The sequence below is a fragment of the Copadichromis virginalis genome, linkage group LG9 (assembly GCF_057382275.1).
Source record: "Copadichromis virginalis isolate Kocher_CV1m ecotype Utaka linkage group LG9, C_Virginalis_male_GT1.1, whole genome shotgun sequence".
NCBI lineage: Eukaryota > Metazoa > Chordata > Actinopteri > Cichliformes > Cichlidae > Copadichromis > Copadichromis virginalis.
In genome coordinates, this window is record NC_140626.1 from 23,372,116 (window position 1) to 23,390,524 (window position 18,409).

The 18,409-nt window shown below is 40.3% G+C and overlaps 2 protein-coding genes across 2 annotated transcripts in view; one reads left to right on the forward strand and one right to left on the reverse strand.

The window, feature by feature from the left end:
- acad11 (acyl-CoA dehydrogenase family, member 11) overlaps positions 1 to 18,397 on the forward strand; it is a 20,451-nt gene extending 2,054 nt beyond the window's left edge. The window contains exons 3-20 of the mRNA XM_085468271.1: positions 24 to 149; positions 271 to 432; positions 538 to 702; positions 785 to 926; positions 1,098 to 1,219; positions 1,415 to 1,521; positions 1,779 to 1,890; positions 2,233 to 2,310; positions 2,706 to 2,844; positions 3,216 to 3,323; positions 4,961 to 5,059; positions 14,892 to 14,961; positions 15,589 to 15,674; positions 15,784 to 15,855; positions 16,003 to 16,157; positions 16,509 to 16,625; positions 17,879 to 17,988; positions 18,074 to 18,397. Coding sequence (XP_085324397.1) covers positions 24 to 149; positions 271 to 432; positions 538 to 702; positions 785 to 926; positions 1,098 to 1,219; positions 1,415 to 1,521; positions 1,779 to 1,890; positions 2,233 to 2,310; positions 2,706 to 2,844; positions 3,216 to 3,323; positions 4,961 to 5,059; positions 14,892 to 14,961; positions 15,589 to 15,674; positions 15,784 to 15,855; positions 16,003 to 16,157; positions 16,509 to 16,625; positions 17,879 to 17,988; positions 18,074 to 18,188 — 2,085 coding nt within the window. The 3' untranslated portion in view covers positions 18,189 to 18,397. The remainder of the gene's footprint in view (positions 1 to 23; positions 150 to 270; positions 433 to 537; positions 703 to 784; positions 927 to 1,097; positions 1,220 to 1,414; positions 1,522 to 1,778; positions 1,891 to 2,232; positions 2,311 to 2,705; positions 2,845 to 3,215; positions 3,324 to 4,960; positions 5,060 to 14,891; positions 14,962 to 15,588; positions 15,675 to 15,783; positions 15,856 to 16,002; positions 16,158 to 16,508; positions 16,626 to 17,878; positions 17,989 to 18,073) is intronic.
- On the reverse strand, positions 8,311 to 13,430 carry ackr4b (atypical chemokine receptor 4b). Its single transcript, XM_085468275.1, has 2 exons — positions 13,272 to 13,430; positions 8,311 to 10,984 (listed from the first exon to the last, which is right to left on the reverse strand). Exon 2 carries the CDS (start codon positions 10,975 to 10,977, stop codon positions 9,871 to 9,873), a length of 1,107 nt encoding a protein of 368 aa, XP_085324401.1. The 5' UTR covers positions 10,978 to 10,984; positions 13,272 to 13,430; the 3' UTR covers positions 8,311 to 9,870.
- Positions 18,398 to 18,409: the final 12 nt, after the last annotated feature.

Sequence of the window (18,409 nt, forward strand, 5' to 3'; positions counted from 1 at the left end):
GGATTTTTCTGCTTCGTTCACAGGTGGACAGGGAGTATCGAGTGCAGAAGGCCCTCTTCTCTGTTGGTTTCCCCGTTCCACAGCCCCTTCTGCACTGCGCTGATATTGAAGTCATTGGAACAGAGTTCTACTTAATGCAACATGTGAAGGTACTTTTTTTTTGCACTTAGGAGTCACAAGTCCCTGAATCTAATATTTTTTTCTAATGGTTTTTTCTAAGATGAAAATATTATTTTTGTTTGACGGCAATCGTGCAATTCTGTTTATTAGGGGCGCATATTCAGGGATCTTCGTCTACCTGGAGTGAGTCCAGCAGAGAGAACAGCTCTGTATGTGGCTGCGGTGGAAGTCCTGGCAAAGCTGCACTCACTGGATCTGCCATCAGTGAACCTTGAAGCATATGGAAGAGGGCCAGGTTATTGCAGGAGACAAGTGAGTTAACACAACATTCATTAAATCGAAGTCATTTTACTGTTTATTTGATCTGGAACTTAGTCACGATTTGTGAAATTAAAGAATGTCTTTTTATCTGTAAAGGTTTCCACCTGGACCAAGCAGTACACTGCAGCGGCCCACAGAGACATTCCAGCCATGAATGAACTGTCTGATTGGTTGATGAAGAATCTACCAGCCAGTGACAATGAGGTGACTCTTGTCCACGGAGATTATCGACTGGATAACTTAATATTCCATCCAACAGAGGTACACTTTGTCTGATCTTTACTTTTAGACCTTTGCTACATTTGTCTGTGAATACTTCACAAAGTCTGTTTTGTGTGATAAGGCGCGTGTGATCGCTGTGTTGGACTGGGAGCTTTCTACCACTGGACAGCCCCTGGCAGATCTGGCCTACTTCCTTATGCCACAATACTGGCCTGCAAGTCTCAGCGTTATCAGCACGATGGGCAGTTTAAAAGGAATAGAGGGTAACGCCAACAACTGTTGATAACTCTGACAGTGATTAACATTTATAGACAGTGGAAAAACAGATTTGTTGTTTTCAGAAATTTGTATTTGATTATGATTTTATATCTGTTATTTATTTGTTTATGTCTGCTCACAGTCTTGTCCCTCTGGTCTTATTCCTCAATGAGCAGGTATCCCAACTGTGGAAGACCTGATCTCCATTTACTGCAGGTGCCGGGGGATCCCCCCTGCATTGCCACAACTGAATTTCTACTTGGCCCTGTCTGTCTTTAAAATGGCAGGAATTGCCCAGGTTTGTACCAAATTTCAACACTAGGCTGATTTTCTTTTTTTTCTTTTTTTTACTGGCATACAGTATTGTGCAACTCAGAGCTCCATACCTCATTTCCTCAAATTTAATTAAAAGTTATAGACAAGCACATAATGTAGTCACTTAATCTTTCATTAAAATTAAGATTTTTTTAAAATTATTATTTGTTTTTCGTAGGGGATCTACGCTCGTCACCTCCTGGGTAATGCCAGTGCACCGAATGCAGCTCAGTTTGGCCAGTGTGTGGAGCCCTTGGCTAAGGTTGCCTTGCAGCTTGGGCAGAGGTAGGTTTCAGTAATGAATGAATTCCTTGTGCAGCAATGCACTGATATCCTTTGACACATTCAGACATAACTTTAGCATAAACACTCTGCTATAGCAGGAAAAAATTTTTAAATCCTTCGTCACTGAAGGTCAAAAAAACTGATAGATCCCACCTGTTGATTATATGTAAGACAGCTGCAGTTGGAATTTGACACCCAGCTGTTGCTTCTGATATTCTCTGTTAGAATTTTAACATTTGAAATGTGTTTCATGCCAGGCCCCTCACAGGTCCAACAAAGGACAGATTGTTTTTCCAGACAGCTAAAGGTCGGGCTGTTCTCCAGCAGGTCAAAGATTTCATGAGACAATATGTGCTTCCTGCTCAGAAGGTCAGTTCCAAGAGCTGCCAAGAACAGAGGGGTTTTGTGTGCATTGATGAAATTTTAACTTGTGTACACAGCAGTTCGTTTCTTCACTGAAGGCTAATAAAGTAGAGTCAAAGAACAATGTGTCTCCTGGTTACATAAAATATGCTGCATATGGGCATCATCACATGGCAGGGCTTTGTAGCATTCTCACGTAAAGTGAAACAGATGAAGAACCACAAGCTCTTCCATGAAGCTATCTCTGCAGGAATATATTGTTGAGCTGATGTTACCATTGAGTGCTTGTAGCATCAACATGAACTCACTTGACAATTCACTTTGTGGAAAAATATTGTTGTTCCTTAGGAGGTTGCACAGTATTACACCAAACACGCTGAGTCTCCACAGAGATGGCACACCCCTCAAATTATAGAGGATCTGAAGGTATGTAGGTTTGATTTCTTTTGTTTTTGTTTTTTAAACTTAGTAACTCAGTCTCTTTTTTTACACAAATCCTACATAGTTAAAATGACAGATAAGGGGAAAAACCCTCCAAAACAAAAAAATACAACCACATGTGATAGAGGACTGTCTAAGATTAAGTACTAGTCCAGAAAGTTCAACACCCAAGTTTATTTGACTCTTGTGTAAATAGCACACCTGAGACGCCCACGCACTGCAACCCATCATTAGTATTTGGCGTTTGAACAAAATTACTATTATTTGTGTCTGCGTGGATCTGTTCCAATTTCTGGAGCTCTGCTTGTTATCAGCATAGACAGGGAAAGAAGCCGTGGCTTGCATTTTCACTCTGTATAATAACATGTGTCTGTGTGCAGATTAAAGCCAGGGAAGCCGGGCTGTGGAACCTGTTCCTGCCTGCAGTCAGTGGGCTCACCCAGCTGGATTATGCCTATATTGCTGAAGAAACCGGCCACTGTGTGTTTGCCCCTGAAGTCTTTAACTGCCAGGCTCCTGGTAAAATATCTACATCAAAGACCTTTGATAATATTACAGATCAATTTTGTCCCTTACTTTGCTCTACTAGGATGGGCTTGCTCTTTGTATATAGAAGCTAGACTGCATTTTCTCTCCTTTTTTTATGAGTAGGATTCTCTCTAGTCAGGAAAAAGGCTCTCCAGATGTCAACATTTCAACCTCGTTTTAGTCATAACACTCCATTTTGGGGTTTTAAAAATATATCTTCCAAACCACACAAAAATCTCCAGATTCAGCTTTTTAAGGTATTTATTTGTTAGGAAAATCAAATCAGTCTTCCACGAGAGCATAAAGGTTACCAAATTCAGCTAGTAATTACTGGAAGATTATGACTATTTTTTTTTCCACAGACACAGGAAATATGGAAGTGCTCCACATGTTTGGCAGTGAGGAGCAGAAGAAGAAATGGCTGGAACCTTTACTCAGAGGAGAGATTCGCTCCTGCTTCTGTATGACAGGTAGTTCCAAGAACAGGTCACAAAAAAATGCTTAGAGAAAAACATACCAAAATCTGTGTTGGTGATTGAAAACAAAGTTTGAGGAATCTGTCATATCTATAAGCATAGCTTTCTTGGTGTCGTTTGGAACACTTTCTGTTATGAATTCATAAAATTTCTTCCCTTTTCCAAAGTATTTCTCATGTTCACTTCTCAAAATATGTGTTGTGGTCTTCAGTCACATTGTTTTCTGCCAAGTGCAGATTGTGGTCTTGATCAGGCTAAGTTATAGAAGGCATGGCTGCTACTGACTGCGTGAAAGGCCCTAGCAAACACGAGATCCCGATGAGTAATTTCTCCCTGTTTTGTTCTCTTTTGCTTTTAATGCTGCCTGGAAACAGTGACATGCTGCTGCCAGAGGTGATTACGCTGGTTTCGAACATCCTTGTGTTTTTTTTAATCAACACATAGAGATTAATAGTGTTTTGGATACATTTTGTTTTGCACAGCAGTGCAGACATTTTCCAGTATTGAGTAAAAGTACTCAGTCTGAAGTGCTGAAGGAGCCAGACATTCTTGTCATTTGTTTAAAGTGGCTTTGATGAGTTCTCAAGGTCTTCTGGAGGTCTTTTAAAGTTGTCTTCATTTTCATTGCAGTTCTTATACCTCACCATTTTCAGAGGAATCTTTTTTTTTCCTCCCTGTTTGTTTGTTAAGCCACTTAACACTGACCTATGAGTCATTTCAGTGCTAAAAGGCACCCAGTTCAAGGGTTGAACCAGTGTTGTGTCTACTCATAGAGACAACTTGGCAAAGAAACACTGTTGCTAGCAGCCTGTCACAAAAACACATAATTTGTTCCCATGTCTTTATTTAAACATGGGTTAACATGGGTTGACAGTTTTGTTGTCAGATCCTGATCCACCATGAAATACCATCTGGAGAGCATCTGATTGGCAACTGCTTCACTTTTTATCACAACAATGATCCCAAACACACTGCCACTGCAGCAAAAGCATAGCGGGATAGAAAAGCACACAGTGGGACGCTATCAATCCTGGACTGGCCTCTCCAGACTGCAGACGTCAATATTATTGATGCAGCGTGGGATCATCTTGACAGAGAATAAAACAAATGGCAGCCAACATCCAAAGAAGAGCTTTGGATGTCCTTCAAGAACGAGAACTATTCCTGAAGACAACTTAAAGATATGACAAGAAGGTTCAGGCTGTGAAGAAGAAAAAAAGAAAGTCAGATCAAATATTGATTTTTCAAACCTGTCAAAATTGTCAAAATATATTTTATTTCCATGTATGTTTGCACATTTTTAAATACATCACTGCAACCATTTTCCCTTTTCCTAACAAAATCTAAAGAAATTAGGGAGCAAAAGAAGAAATTAGCACTTTTGCACAGTACTCTATTACACTGGATGATGAGGAGAACCCTTTGTCGTGCACTGATAAATAATTTAAACTTCTGGTAACGTCTGCTGTATATTTGAACCCTTTGGCTGTGAAGGGAAGCTTAAGATAATTTGGGTTACCAGACGTGTAAAAACATGAGTCTGAGTTGAGTTTCATTAAGTATTGTGATATGTTATCAGTATTGTCGTGGTACTTCCTGTAAAATAGTACTTCCTGTGGTCCCCTCCTCAGAACCTGATGTGGCCTCCAGTGATGCAACCAACATGGAGTGCAGTCTTCACAGGGATAAAGACGACTACATCATAAATGGGAAAAAATGGTGGAGCAGCGGTAAGTATTTGTTTTTTTTAGCTGGCATTTGTTTGTTCATTTGTCTCCTGGAGACATCAGCTTTGGCAGAACTGCCACAAAAGCAGTTTGGAGTGTTATTAGTGTTTTGTCAACGATGCAGCTATGTACGAAACTTGAATGGGGGCCAAGTTTGAAGATGGGTGTGCTCCAGCCCATGTGTACTGAGTTTAGGATGCCGGAAGTAACTGGTTTTGCTGTTAGCTCATAACTTTGTTTGTTCCTGTCGCCATGGCAAATTGTGGCCTTGGAGATTCTTAATGTTGCAGGGAGTACCCCACAGGAATTTTGTAGTATGCTGATGTCAGCTGGAAAATGTCCCAAGTTTGCAAGATTAATGAAATGTTGCAGGTGTGATTTGACATAAACAGCAGGACTGAGTGCAACAGCTACAGAGAAGAAATTAGTGCTGTGGCTCGTGTGATTTCATTGCATTTACTTTAGAGAGCCTAAAGTCTGTAAACACCAAGCAGTTGTTTTATCACAATCCCTGCTTTAAAATATTTTAGAGCAAGTCCCCATAAACCAAAGAATGTTTTTAAAAGGGTGAACCTGAAAGTGTTGTTGATCATAAATGTCTTAAATGGGCAACAAAAAAGAGCAACAGACTCTTGCGGGAAGGATTATATAACATAAATAATTTTAAAAGTCAGAAAAACCTTGGCTTCATGCCTTTCTGAGAAACCTGGCTTCAGTTTTCCAACAGGTTGAACCAGTATAGGATCATGGATCAACTGGCATTTTATTTCTAAATGATGAGTCATCACACATGAATCAACTTTCAAAGACAACAAAATGGCCTTAAAATCCTAAAATAAATGTGCTGCTGCAAACAGTTGCAGTGCCCCGAAAAAATATTTGCCTATTTCCCAAACGAATCATCAAACGAATGTGACATAGGTTAAAAATCTCAAAGAGCAACACATCACCCCTACTCTAAAGAAACTCAAGAACAGCTGAGAAACAAAGTCATCAACGTCTATCAGGCTCGAAAGTATTACAAAGCCATTTATAAGGTTTTGGGACTCCAGTGAACCACAGTGGGGGCCATTATACACAAATGGAAAAAACAGAATAGTGTGGAACCTTCCCAGAAGTGGCCTGCCTACCACGAGCACATCAATGACTCTTCCAGGAAGTCACAAATGAACCCAGAACGTCATCTAAAAAACTGCAGATGTCATTTCCTTCAGTTATGGTCAGAATTCATGATTCAACAGTAACAAAGAGTCGGGACAGAAATGACATGTGTGGGAGAGTTCAAGGAGAAATCCACTGGTGACCAAAAACACACAAAGGCTTATCTCACATTTAACAAGAAAAAAGCCATCTTGATGATTCTTAAGACTTTTGGGAAAATATTCTGTTGACTGATGAGACAAAAGTTGAACTTTTTGGAAGGTTTGAGTACATCTGGCATAAAACTAATACAGCATTTCATAAAAAGAATATCATACCAGCAGCATGGTGATAGTAGTGTAATGATCTCGACGACTTGCCGTAACTGATGGAAGAATGAATTCTGCTCTCTAGTAGAAAATCCTGAACAAGAATGTTAAACCATCAGTTCATTCCCTGAAGCTCAAGTATCAGAAACACACCAGCAAGTGAACCGCTGAAAGGCTAAAAAACCAAAATGAAGGTTTTGGAGTCCTGACTTAAATCAGATTGAGATGCTTTGCTATAAACTTAAACAGGCAGTTTATGCTCGAAAAACCTCCAGTGTGGCTGAATTAAAACAGCTCTGCAAAGAAGAGTGGGCCAAAATTCCTCCACAGTGATGTGAAAGACTCACAGCCAGTTATAACAAAAGCTCGATTGCAGTTCTTGCTGCCAAGAGTGTCCAACCCAGTTATTAGGTTTAGGGGGGGCAGTTACCTTTCCACACAGGGTTAGGTAGGTTTGAATTTAAAAAAAAAAAAGTTTGAACCTTGATAAATTAAATTTACTTGGTTTATATTTGCCTAATATTAAAAATAGATTGATGATCTAAAATATTTTGCAAATATGCAAACGAAAATGAAAAATAAATAAAATCCGGAAGGTGCAAATGCTTTTTCACAGCACTGTAAGGTCATGGATCCACTAAATCAGCTGACATCAGCTTACTTCTAAATGAGTCATTATATACGAGTCATAATGAAAGAGAAATTGGCCTTAAAATCGTAAAATAAACGTGCTTTTGCAAACATTTACAACTGTTGGGTAAATCTTACTAACACTGCATTCATGCTCACAGGCACGTGTGTGTAGGCCCTCAGTCTGTGTGTTAATGCTCTGGAGGTTAACACAAATCTGTGACTCATGTGTGAATCACTGTTCTTCTTGGTCATTTGGACTATCTTTGTCTTTATAAACAAGCTTGGTGTTTAACATCCTGTTTGACTTGATTTGATCGTGATAGTTAAATGTCAAAAACTCAGAGTAGTGGTTTTGTTTTCCCGCGTAACCTCCTTAGACCCGAATGACGCTTGCAGAGTCTGTGTACTCCGAGGGCTTCGCTTCCAAGTTAAATGAAAGCAGCGGCTTGTTGTTTTTATTAATTGGAATTTCTTTTCGCAACTGAAAGCTTGAAATGCTGCAGTTTTTAAAAAATAAATTGAGCAGAATTTCTGCAGCTCATCATTTTTATCTAGCGCACAGTTTGACTTTATCATTCATCGGCGGTTATGTTGTCCTTTTCGAATGTTTTTCTTTTGACTGGAAGTGAAAATTCCATCAGGAGAAACAAATCTTCTGGGGTTATGAGAATTTCCTTTCCTCGCATGAATATATCTCTCTGTCGGAAAAGAATGTGGGTGTGATTGCGGGTTCTTTCATACTTTGTGTGACCCATTGTCACTTTTGTTGCAAAACGTATGATACTTGAGTGGAAATCAGTCTTTTCTTTTCCTTTTTTTTTTGTTTTTGAGTGAGACAAGATTTCCATATATTCAGTCCAACTTTAGTTCGAACAAAAGTAGAAGTGAAACCAGTGGTTATTGTATTCAGATATTTTATTTTTATGGTAAAACTCATTCTTTCCTATCACAAAAGTAATATGAACTCGCAGTTCCTCACTGATGTGCTATGGGTGTTTTCCACAATATGATTTCCAAGTACTTGGGAATCCTTAAACAGATGGATCTCTGCCTTTATTTGTGCAGCACTGTTTCCAATAACAGAAACGACAGACTTTTTCATGCTGTATTACGTCATAATCGCAGAGCATTCCTAGTTGCGATCTCTTGACTGCTGCTTTCTCTTAGAATTACCGATCATAACTAAAAGCTACCGAAAATAACCCTTAAATTAAAAAATGCTGTCCATAATCCACACGCACTTTCGCGTTCCCTTTTTCTCTAAAGCTGTGTGGTGCAAAAGGCAGTTTGTTGCTAGATGGAAGGGTCTATAGACATTTCCAGTACAGCTTTGCGGTGTGGAAGCTATTGAAGCTGGTCCCATAGGCATGTTAATGCACTACAATGATTCCCAGACGTTTAGTGTTTTATCTTCAAGCCACAGGCGTTTGTATTTGCATACACACTCACGGAGCTGATATACATGCTTTTCATTATTAGCAGTAGCTGTGAGATTGTCAGTGGAATTACAGAAGACATAATCATTTTGGCTTCAGTCAGGCCACAATATGATAAGTCCAAAAAAATAAGCAGTGTTAGCACTGTTGTCTCACAGCAAGCAGATCCTGAGTTCAACTCCAACACCATCTGGCCAGGCTGTGTTACTGTTCAGGAAATAAAAAGATGAAAACACCTATCCAACTGTGTTTTTACCATAACTTTCAAAGGCATAGTTCAGGTAAGCGGAATCATGCAGGATTTGGGGCTTACTTTGGCTTATGTTGTCTTATGATATGCACCTTTAATACGTTTGTTTATCCAGTCGTTTCTCTGTTTAGAAATTATTCAACTTGTGTCCTAAACATGTGCTAGACACACCTAGTTTGGGGATCATTCAATCACGCTTCTAAGGCATTGCTCTGGAAAAGAATGACTAACAAGAGGGAAAGAATGGTAAACAGTGAATTCATGTTTGTCTTTGATGTTCATGAGGTACTTGTGGGAGTTGTGATCAAGAATTTTGACTCTTCTTTGTTGCTGTGTAAAAAGGCTTGAGTAAACTTTGACCTCTTGGTTTATCACCCATCTACAGCAAAGGGCTGAGCCTAGATTCTAAGTTTAAAGCATAATCTGGAAAAAAAACGGTGGATTGGGTTTTACTGCAAACTATAAAACTTGTGTTATTGAAAGGATAAAAAGAAGATTAGATGAAAACAGCAGTCGCTCTTTAAACTTCTCCAAACAATATTCAGCTTTGATAGCATGGTGGGGTGCTTCCTGCTGGTTGCTGTCCTGTCTTTGCTTGCCAAATGTTTTTCCACTCGATGGGTCACCCACTGTGCAGTCAAGTCATCCGTCATCCCAACCCAAAACCACGGGATGTAATGAAATGAGACGCAGATGAGCTCGTTTAAGGCGGTGTAGATTGTAAAGCTGTATTCGATTAGTTGCAAAGAACTCGAGAACGAGAGCGTCAGCTGCACTCAGTTGCGACAGATGCGTGTTATTGAAAACTTTGTTCTTTTATTTAACAAAATACATAATTTATACAAAATACTTTGCTGGTTAGTGCATATAAATTCACTGTACATATACAATTATTAAACTGAGAATTAACATTTATATTTATGGGGATCTGTCTTGCATGTTAGTAAGGGAACGTAAATATATTTATACTGTGTACATGCAATTTTGTATATAAGTTTACAAAAAAATAGATAAATATTTCCAGTCTTAAATAGTAAAGGTGCTGGTGTCTTGTTCTTCTGAATCCGACTGGGATTGGGTTTGATTACACGCTTGGAGCGCAATCTCCACGGGCTCCTCGTTGACGTGTCTCTGGTGCCTTCCAAGTCGCTGTCCAAGGTGTTTGGCAGTCTTTAGAACGTGACTCCTGAAGGACGACCCCATGAAGGCGTACAACAGCGGGTTAATGCAGGCGTGGGTGAGAGCCAGGCTTTCTGTCACCTGCATAGCGTGATCCAAGCCCTTGCTGACATCACAGTCGGTCACGAGCATGTAAATGATGTCCATCGCTCGGCAAAGCTTGACTACCGTGTAGGGCAGCTGGGTGAGCAGGAATACGGCCACCACAGCCAGGAGGACCCGCAGGGCTCGCCACTTTTTCTCTCGTCGCACCGCGACGGCCTTACTCAGCGCCAGTCCCACTCGGCAGTAGCACACCACCATGACCAGGAAAGGTATCACAAATCTCAGGATCACCTCAAGCAGCTCCAGGGAAGCCTTTGCAGGTCGGGCCATGCTGTGCGGGTAGATGGCTGTGCAGCTGATCCTGTAATGGGTGTGCTTCACTGTGGAGAAGATAAGTTCAGGAAGGCCGAGAATACTGGCTATAGTCCACAGCATGAGGCACACCAGGAACCACTGTCTCCTGACTTGGGATCTGGTGCCAGCTCTGTCCGTTGGATTTTTGGTTACAGCGCGGTAGCGATCCACACTGATGCACGTAAGCATCAGCATGCCGCAGCTGAAGTTGGTGCTGTAGAGGAAGGATGTGAGCTTGCAGGCTGCCGTACCCAGCATCCACCCGTGGACAGCATCGGCTGCCCAGAAAGGCAGGGTGAAGAGAAGCAGCAGGTCTGAAATGGCAAGGTTGAGGATGCACACATCCGTCAGGGTTCGCAGTTTCAGCCGTGACGTGTAAACCACCACTACCAAGGCGTTTCCCGCCAGGCCTACTATCAGAGCCAGGGCATAGATGACCGGAAGGAAGACGCCGGCAAAGGAACGCACTGTTTCCTTGTCACAGATGGTGTGTTCATAATTGTAGTCGTAAGTTTCATTTGAATCATCGTCGTGGTGATAGTCAAAGTCGGCCATACTTTTTCTGTGGGAAAAAAATACAAGAGAAAAAAAGAGAAACATTTCTTTAAAAGCTCCACCTTTTTAGTTTACTCTGAGTACCAACAATTGAGTTCTTGTCCATCATTAACATGTATGGCATCATTTAACAGAACAAGAACCCCCCCCTTTTTTTTTTTTTGTACCAGGAACAGGAAAGGCGAGTTCTTTGTGTGTTCTGCATCAGAGGAATCTTTCCTGCATGGTTTCCCTAATGGCTTTAGCTCAGCCTGTCAGAAATGAGCGTGTGGGCTTGAATGAACTCCAGTAGGGAAAAAAAGAGAGACAATAGAGTTACACATCTTTTAGTGAAGTTTTTGAATTGAATTACTTTGTATTCCAGTGGGTGCTGAGTGATCTACACACTCCAGAAAATGGTAGCTTTTGATTTGCTAATCCTTTAATTACAGGGAAAAAGATGTTCTGCAAACTAATGATGTCTATTATGCAATGCACAGGACTTTTTTTTTTTTTTTTTTTTTTGGAGCTTGTTAACACCAATCCAATTTCTGGTCTTTTTTTAAAGTTTAGTGAGGAGGAAGTATGCGGAGAAAGGCCTGAGAATGTCATGCAAGTGCGGGATCTTTTTCTGCCAGATTAAAATCCAGGATGTTGGTTTTTACTATATGTGGCATTTGCTGGTTCAACAGGATGTCCCATTGATGTGACTCTTTCATTCAGACCCATTGTTGTGTTAGCCAAGCTGTTCCCTGCCAGTAAGGATCTCACTCAAGCATTAGCAAGTGGGATACTGTGCCTGCGTGGATACTTTTACTGTCACAAATAGATACTTTTTTTTTTCTGTTAGATCCAATAATCCCTTGAAAAAACTAACTGAGCTCCAAGGACAGATCTTGTATTGTTCCCCTGTATATTAGAAACCATAAATCCCTTTTCATTCAGGTTTTTGTTCATTTCCTGAGGAAGAAGAATTGAGGAAAGTGCGAACTCCGAACAGCAAAACATGTTACGTTGCGGATGATGTAACGTCTGGCTGAGGACCAAGAGGTGATGCATTGAATATTTTGCACGTCAAGAGCATTTTTGGCAACTCACACTTGTTACAAAGATGACAGCAGTCCCTTAACGAGCCATATAACAAGTGTCTCTCTTCTGAATTGGGAGTAGTAGTTACTGAAGCAGATGTTCACTGGAACGTTCAGAAAAAATGTCAAATATTGACTTTTGGCTACAGATGGGCTTCGTGTGTCAGCTGGGGGGTTTTTTCAGATTTTTTTTTTTTTTGTTTGTTTTCACAGCAGCTATTTGGCTGTTTGGATTTCACTAGTCAAATTAATTAAAAAAGATTAAAATGATTTTATTATCAATTATATGTGTACTGCACATACATGTAGAATAAAAGGAATTAAGAAAATGGAAAAAAGATAAAAGGACACTCCAGGAAGGATATTTTAAAAAATTGAACCTATGCACAGTAGTGGCATCAGTGCAAATAAAGTAATGGAAGATGATGTAAATGGACATATAATAGATAGACAAAATATTATAAATAAATAGAGCAGCTTATAATATACACATACAATAGCAGGTATGACACTAGGATATACATAGAAAATGTATTTAGGTGAAAACTTTTGTAGTTGAGTTAAGTCAATATTGCTTTGGTAACATACATGAGTAATGATATCGCAAATGCAGGTGATTTTATTGTTGTATAAAGAGCCGTCGATCGAAAATATATGAATATTTTTCAGTTATTTTTCTGCATGCTTTGCTCAAAGGTGTCGAACACGGGCATGGGAGTGGCATTATTGTGTACACCTTCTATGAATTTGTGCATTTTATAATCTTTAGTTAAGCAAAATCTATGACACAAAGTTGATATAGTCCAACAATGCTTATAGTAATAATGATATACTACCTGTATTTAGGTAGAAGAGTAAGAGAACAGTTTGTTTACAAAGAGCTATGCGCTCAGGAGAAAAGCAGAGCAACACAAACCTAACACAACAGTGTTAATGAGGTAATATAAAGAAGCTTAGTCATAAAATATACCAAGCAGGACTTTGACTGTGAGTCAAAGACTAAAGTTAACCGTTCACTAAGTAAAACAACAATGCACAACATCACATATCTCTGTGTATAATAAGTATATGTAAAATGTAGCTATGTATTTAATGATGTAGTTTAAAGATTTAAAAGTGTAATATTATTTAAAAAAACAAAAGTTCAAGGAAGGAATATAAGGAGTATATCTCTTGTCAGTATACGTTACACTAAAGGGTATGAAAGAAAAGTCAAAATGCTCTTACCGTGTTTCTGTTCCTGTCCAAGAACCGTAAAGTTAACACTGATCCGTTTATTGTTGTGTATTCTGAGGAAAAAGGTTGCATGCACTCTGGCACTGCAGTGACTAATCTCTGCTTCAGCCAACCCCACTCCCTTCACTTCTGACACTGTAGGAGCGTGTCCCTTCACCACGTAACACAGACGTAGCATTTGTCAGTGTGAGTGCGTGTGCGCACGCACGTGTGTGTGTGTGTGTGTTTGAGTGTGGATCAGGTTCAAGGAGACATGTCTAAGACGAATACAAATTCCTTGAGTCGTCTGTTTTCTTATGCTGTGCTGTGCAATGCACCATATAAAGAGAGGTTGTTTTACACACAGGGAGTTCCTATTGGTGGTTGTCCTTTTCTTTTCTTTTCTTTTTGTACATACTTCACCAGCCTCATTCCTAGTAGCAGCAGCTTTGGTCATTTGAAATATACAAGTGAAACTAGAGTAATGTTTTTTTGTTTTGTTTTTTCTACTATTTCCTTATTTCTGCTTCCTCAGAAACGTTCAGCTATTTTTTGACTGCCACACTCTTATAAATATATCAAACAAAAATATACAAGACAATTGGATTTGGGCCAGAAATAAATAATGAAATGTATCCATAAAAATTCCAGTCAGACAAAGAAAAGGAACATTAGTTTTCATTAGAGGGGAAAAGGGGCCTTTAGCTATGTTAAAATTGCATATTGACTTGATTTCTTTTTTTTTCTGGAAAAATCAGCTGCATAGCATTCTGTCAGGAAGTCTAATTACTGGGTTGGGAAGGTTTAAATTCATACCAGGAATGATATGACATGCATGGGCATGCTTTGGATCATGGACCCTTATGTATGGGTTCACAGGAAAACCTCACCTGCCTCTGGGCCAAACGGGCTTTCCTAAATGTGGTTTATGGGTGGTGTCTGCTGTAAAGTTCTTCGCTACAGTCTGAGAATAATCAGTTACTGTTTGTTTGCGTTTCTGTAGCCAGAGAGTAAATGCAAAACCTCAACCCCTGTCAAATCAAGTTTAAGAATTCACATGCTCTCACGCGTGGTTTTCGTGTTGTGAGAGCTCTTAAACTAAAGATGTCTGCTGCTGTCTGGTGTCCATATGTCCTGTCTGGAGGGGACAGTTGTGCCAGCTGAACCAAAACCTAAACAGGAAGGCGACACCATCAGTTGGTCCCCCTGTTTGTGCCCTTAGGGTTTGTCTCAAAGTGGACTCTCAACCAGGGAAATTCCAAAGGATTCTGCAATTGCTCCTTCTGTGACCACTTTTGTAATATCTTGTTTAGAGGATCTCTATGATGTTTTTTTTTAATCTCAAATCTCAAACTTTATTACTAATAAAGTAATAAAGTTACTGTATTTGAGGAGTGGAAAAAAAAAAACTAACTCAGGAAACCGGTTGTCGTCATTAACATTATTAAGCAACCACATGGTTACCACATCCGTGACAGCAAAATTCGCAGTTTCCGGCCGCAGTAGGGGTCATGGACTGGTTAAGGACGGAGGCAGTCGCTGAAAAGTTACCAGCCCCATTGATTTATTGCACCAGAAAGCAACGTGACCTGAATGTAAATGACCCACAGGATTTTTGCCTTGTCCCGCCAGGTGCCGGCAATCCCCAGTGCAAAGTGGCCATTGTCATGTGCAGGAGCGGCATTCGGGATGAAAACATCAGGTCAGCAGAACAGTTATGTGAAATATACGTCCACGTTTCTTTGTGGGAACAAACACGCAAAGATTTGTTTCTGCCTTTTTCCAGAGTTTTCTGATGTCATGTTTTTCACCACAACAGGATTTTTATTAGTATTGTTCATTTCTAGTTTTGGTTTTATGTGAGATTGTTTTGTGTGTTCCTTTGAACTTTTTTTTAAGAAGCCATTTGTCCCACTAGACTTCTTCTGTTTCTGCTGCCAATATAACTGAAATGGACTTTGCTTAGAGACACAGCCTACTTCCCAGCATGCCCCTTAGCACCGGTCTAGCTTTCTGCCCTGATGTTTGTATAACACACAGGGGGGAAAAAAGTCGGTCTAATGTTGATTCTTGTGTGTGTTAAATTTTGCTTGAAGTTTAATTGGCATAATTTAGGATATTAATTAAAAGAAATTCCTAACAACCACACCCAGAATATAATAACTCTTCTCCTTGGTTTGTCAGCAGTAAAAGGCACACACCCTTGCTTGCAATGAATGGAGATTCCCATCAGTATCATATTTATAGCTGCGTGAAAAACCTGTGAAAATGGCCACTGTGCTCAAAGTATAATTCCATCACATGCTTCGGCTGTAAACCTGTCTCTTAGGCACAGCCAGCACAGTATGATCCTCGTACCTATGGACACAGCAGGTGTAAAGCTCATCAGACCACTCACTGTGTTCGGTCAGGATGGTAAGTTAATGATATCATCTGTCCTTGTTTATTTTTCCCCACAGTATGGGCGTGCAGAGATGACATCTGAGCTTTCCTGACACGATTTAATCCTTGTATCTGTTCTCAGATGCGATCCATGGTGGCCACTTTGAAGTGCATTTTGAAAATGTGCGCGTACCCGCCTCCAGCATTATTCTAGGTAAAAGCCTTTATTGTTTTGTCTATATTCCCAAGAAACAGAATATGTTTGAACGATAAAGCAGTGTTGACTTGACATTTTGTGAATGAGATAATTACGGCCTCTTCTGTTATCTCTCTTTCTGTGTTACACTGTTGTGGTTTCCAGGGGAGGGCAGGGGATTTGAGATTGCCCAAGGTCGCCTGGGGCCAGGCAGGCTGCACCACTGTATGAGAGCTGTCGGACTAGCAGAGTTGGCATTGGAGCTACTCTGCCAGCGGGCTGCCACCAGACACACCTTTGGAAAACAACTGTACCAGCATGTGAGTGAAGCTGTATCTGAAGGAGAGGTTCTCAGAGCTTTGATGGCTTTCTGCCAGTTTTGGGGTTACAGCATACAGAAGAAGAAAAATATCAGGAAATGGGGTTTATAATCGCAGTTTTTGTGCCATTTATAGCAAGTTAAATTCATTTCTGTATTTGCCAGCATTGGGAATGTTTATTCTGCCTAAATAGAATAACATGTACAGTATTGCAAAGAGAGAACCCAAGAGATATGCCAGATTTAAATCTTGGGGCTGTGGCAGTATGTGCTGAGAGATGTCCTACTGTTGACACCTAGTGGACAGCTTTTTAGATGCAGCTAATGGATCTCTGTGTTATCTATTGTCCAGGAAGTTATTGCTCATTGGATAGCAGAGTGCCGTCTCATGATAGAGCAGACTCGCCTGCTTACTCTCAATGCTGCTCATGCACTGGATACACTAGGCAGTCGGGCAGCTCGTAAGGAGGTAAAACTATTTTTGACCCTCACATTTAAAACAACAAAACAAACACATATAAATGTGCTGATATCTTACTTGGGATGGACAATAACATTGTATTTCTAAAACCAATGGCTTCTCTGTTGCGTTTTGGATATTTTTATTTTTTTTGAAAGTCATTTTTATCATGACATACACTATATTGTCAAAAGTATTCAATCACTTCCCTTTACACATATGAACTTGAGTGACATCCCATAATAGAGGTGTTTATGGGAATTTTTGACCACTCTTCTGGAAGTCCATTTGTGAATTCCAGTAAAGTTCTTCTGTACCAAACTCGCTAATCCATGTCTTTATGACCTATCTTTGTGCACTGGTGCGCAATCATGAACAGGAATGGGACATCCCAAAACTCACACAAAGTTGGGAGCTGGAAATTGTCCAAAATGTCTTGGTATGCTAAAGCATTGAGTTCCTTTCATTGGAACTAAGGCACCCTAATCCCCCCTCCTCCAAACTTTACAGTTGTCACAATGCAGTCAGACAAGTACTGTTCTCCTGGCAACCGCCAAATCCGGTCTCATCCATCAGATTCCAGACACTCCAGTCATCACTCAATAACTCCAAAGACCAACCTCGCCACTGCTCTTGCACTGGCAGTGTGTTTTACACCACTGCATTTGACACTTTGCATTGTGCTTGGTGATCCAAGGCCTGAATCCAGCTGGTCTGCCATGGAAACCCATTCAATGAAGCCCTCTAGACACTCTACCTGAGCTAATTTGGAGGCCACATGAAGTTTGGAGGTCTGTAGCGATTAACTTTACAGAAAGTTGGCAACTTCAGCCTCTGCTGACCATGCTGTTTTTTGTTTTTACATGGCCTACCACTTTGTGGCTGAGTGGTCATTTCCACTTCATTATAATACCCCTAACAGTTGACTATGGAATAGTCAATAGCTCAGAATTTCACAAATTGACTTGTTGCACAGCTGGCATCCTATTACAGGACCACACTAGAATTGATTTGAGCTCCTGAGAGCGACCCATTCATTCATAAATGTTTGTAGAAACAGTCTGCACGACTAGGTGCATGATTTTATACACCTATGGCTATGGAAGTGATTCAAACACCTGAATTCAATGATTTCGATAGATCAGTGAATACTTTTGGCAATATAGCATATGCAATCCCAGCTTGAAATCACTGTGGGATGGAATTGGGAAAGGGCTGTGGTCTTTTGAACTCTAACATTTATCTTTATCACTGCCTACTAGATTGCTATGATTAAGGTTGCAGCAGGAAGAATGGCCTGCAAGGTGGTGGACATAGCCATACAGGTATATGGTGGTGCAGGTGTGTCTGGAGACGTTCCACTAGCACAGATGTAAGTTTGGACCCGTCCCAACACATTAATGGTAAATGCCTTTGATAAATGCCTTCCATGATGCCAATATTACATTTGTCTTCAGGTACTCATATGTGCGGACTCTGCGCATCGCTGATGGACCAGATGAGGTGCACCTCTCCTCTATAGCCTATTTGGAACTCAGAGATCAACTAAAGAAGGCACAGGCAAAGCTCTAAAAACATGGCCACAGCTTCATTACACTGCAGTAAACTATTACTGCCCCGATAAGCATTTTTGGCCCTAAAGTGAGATTGCTTGATTTTTATTCACTAGCTGCAAAAACACTAAACTTTAAAATGAAAAACCTTACTAAACATACTACCTGTAAAGAAGCACCCTTACATATGTGCCAGGTGAAAATCAAATAAAACATGATTAAAGTGTCTGCCTCAGCTCT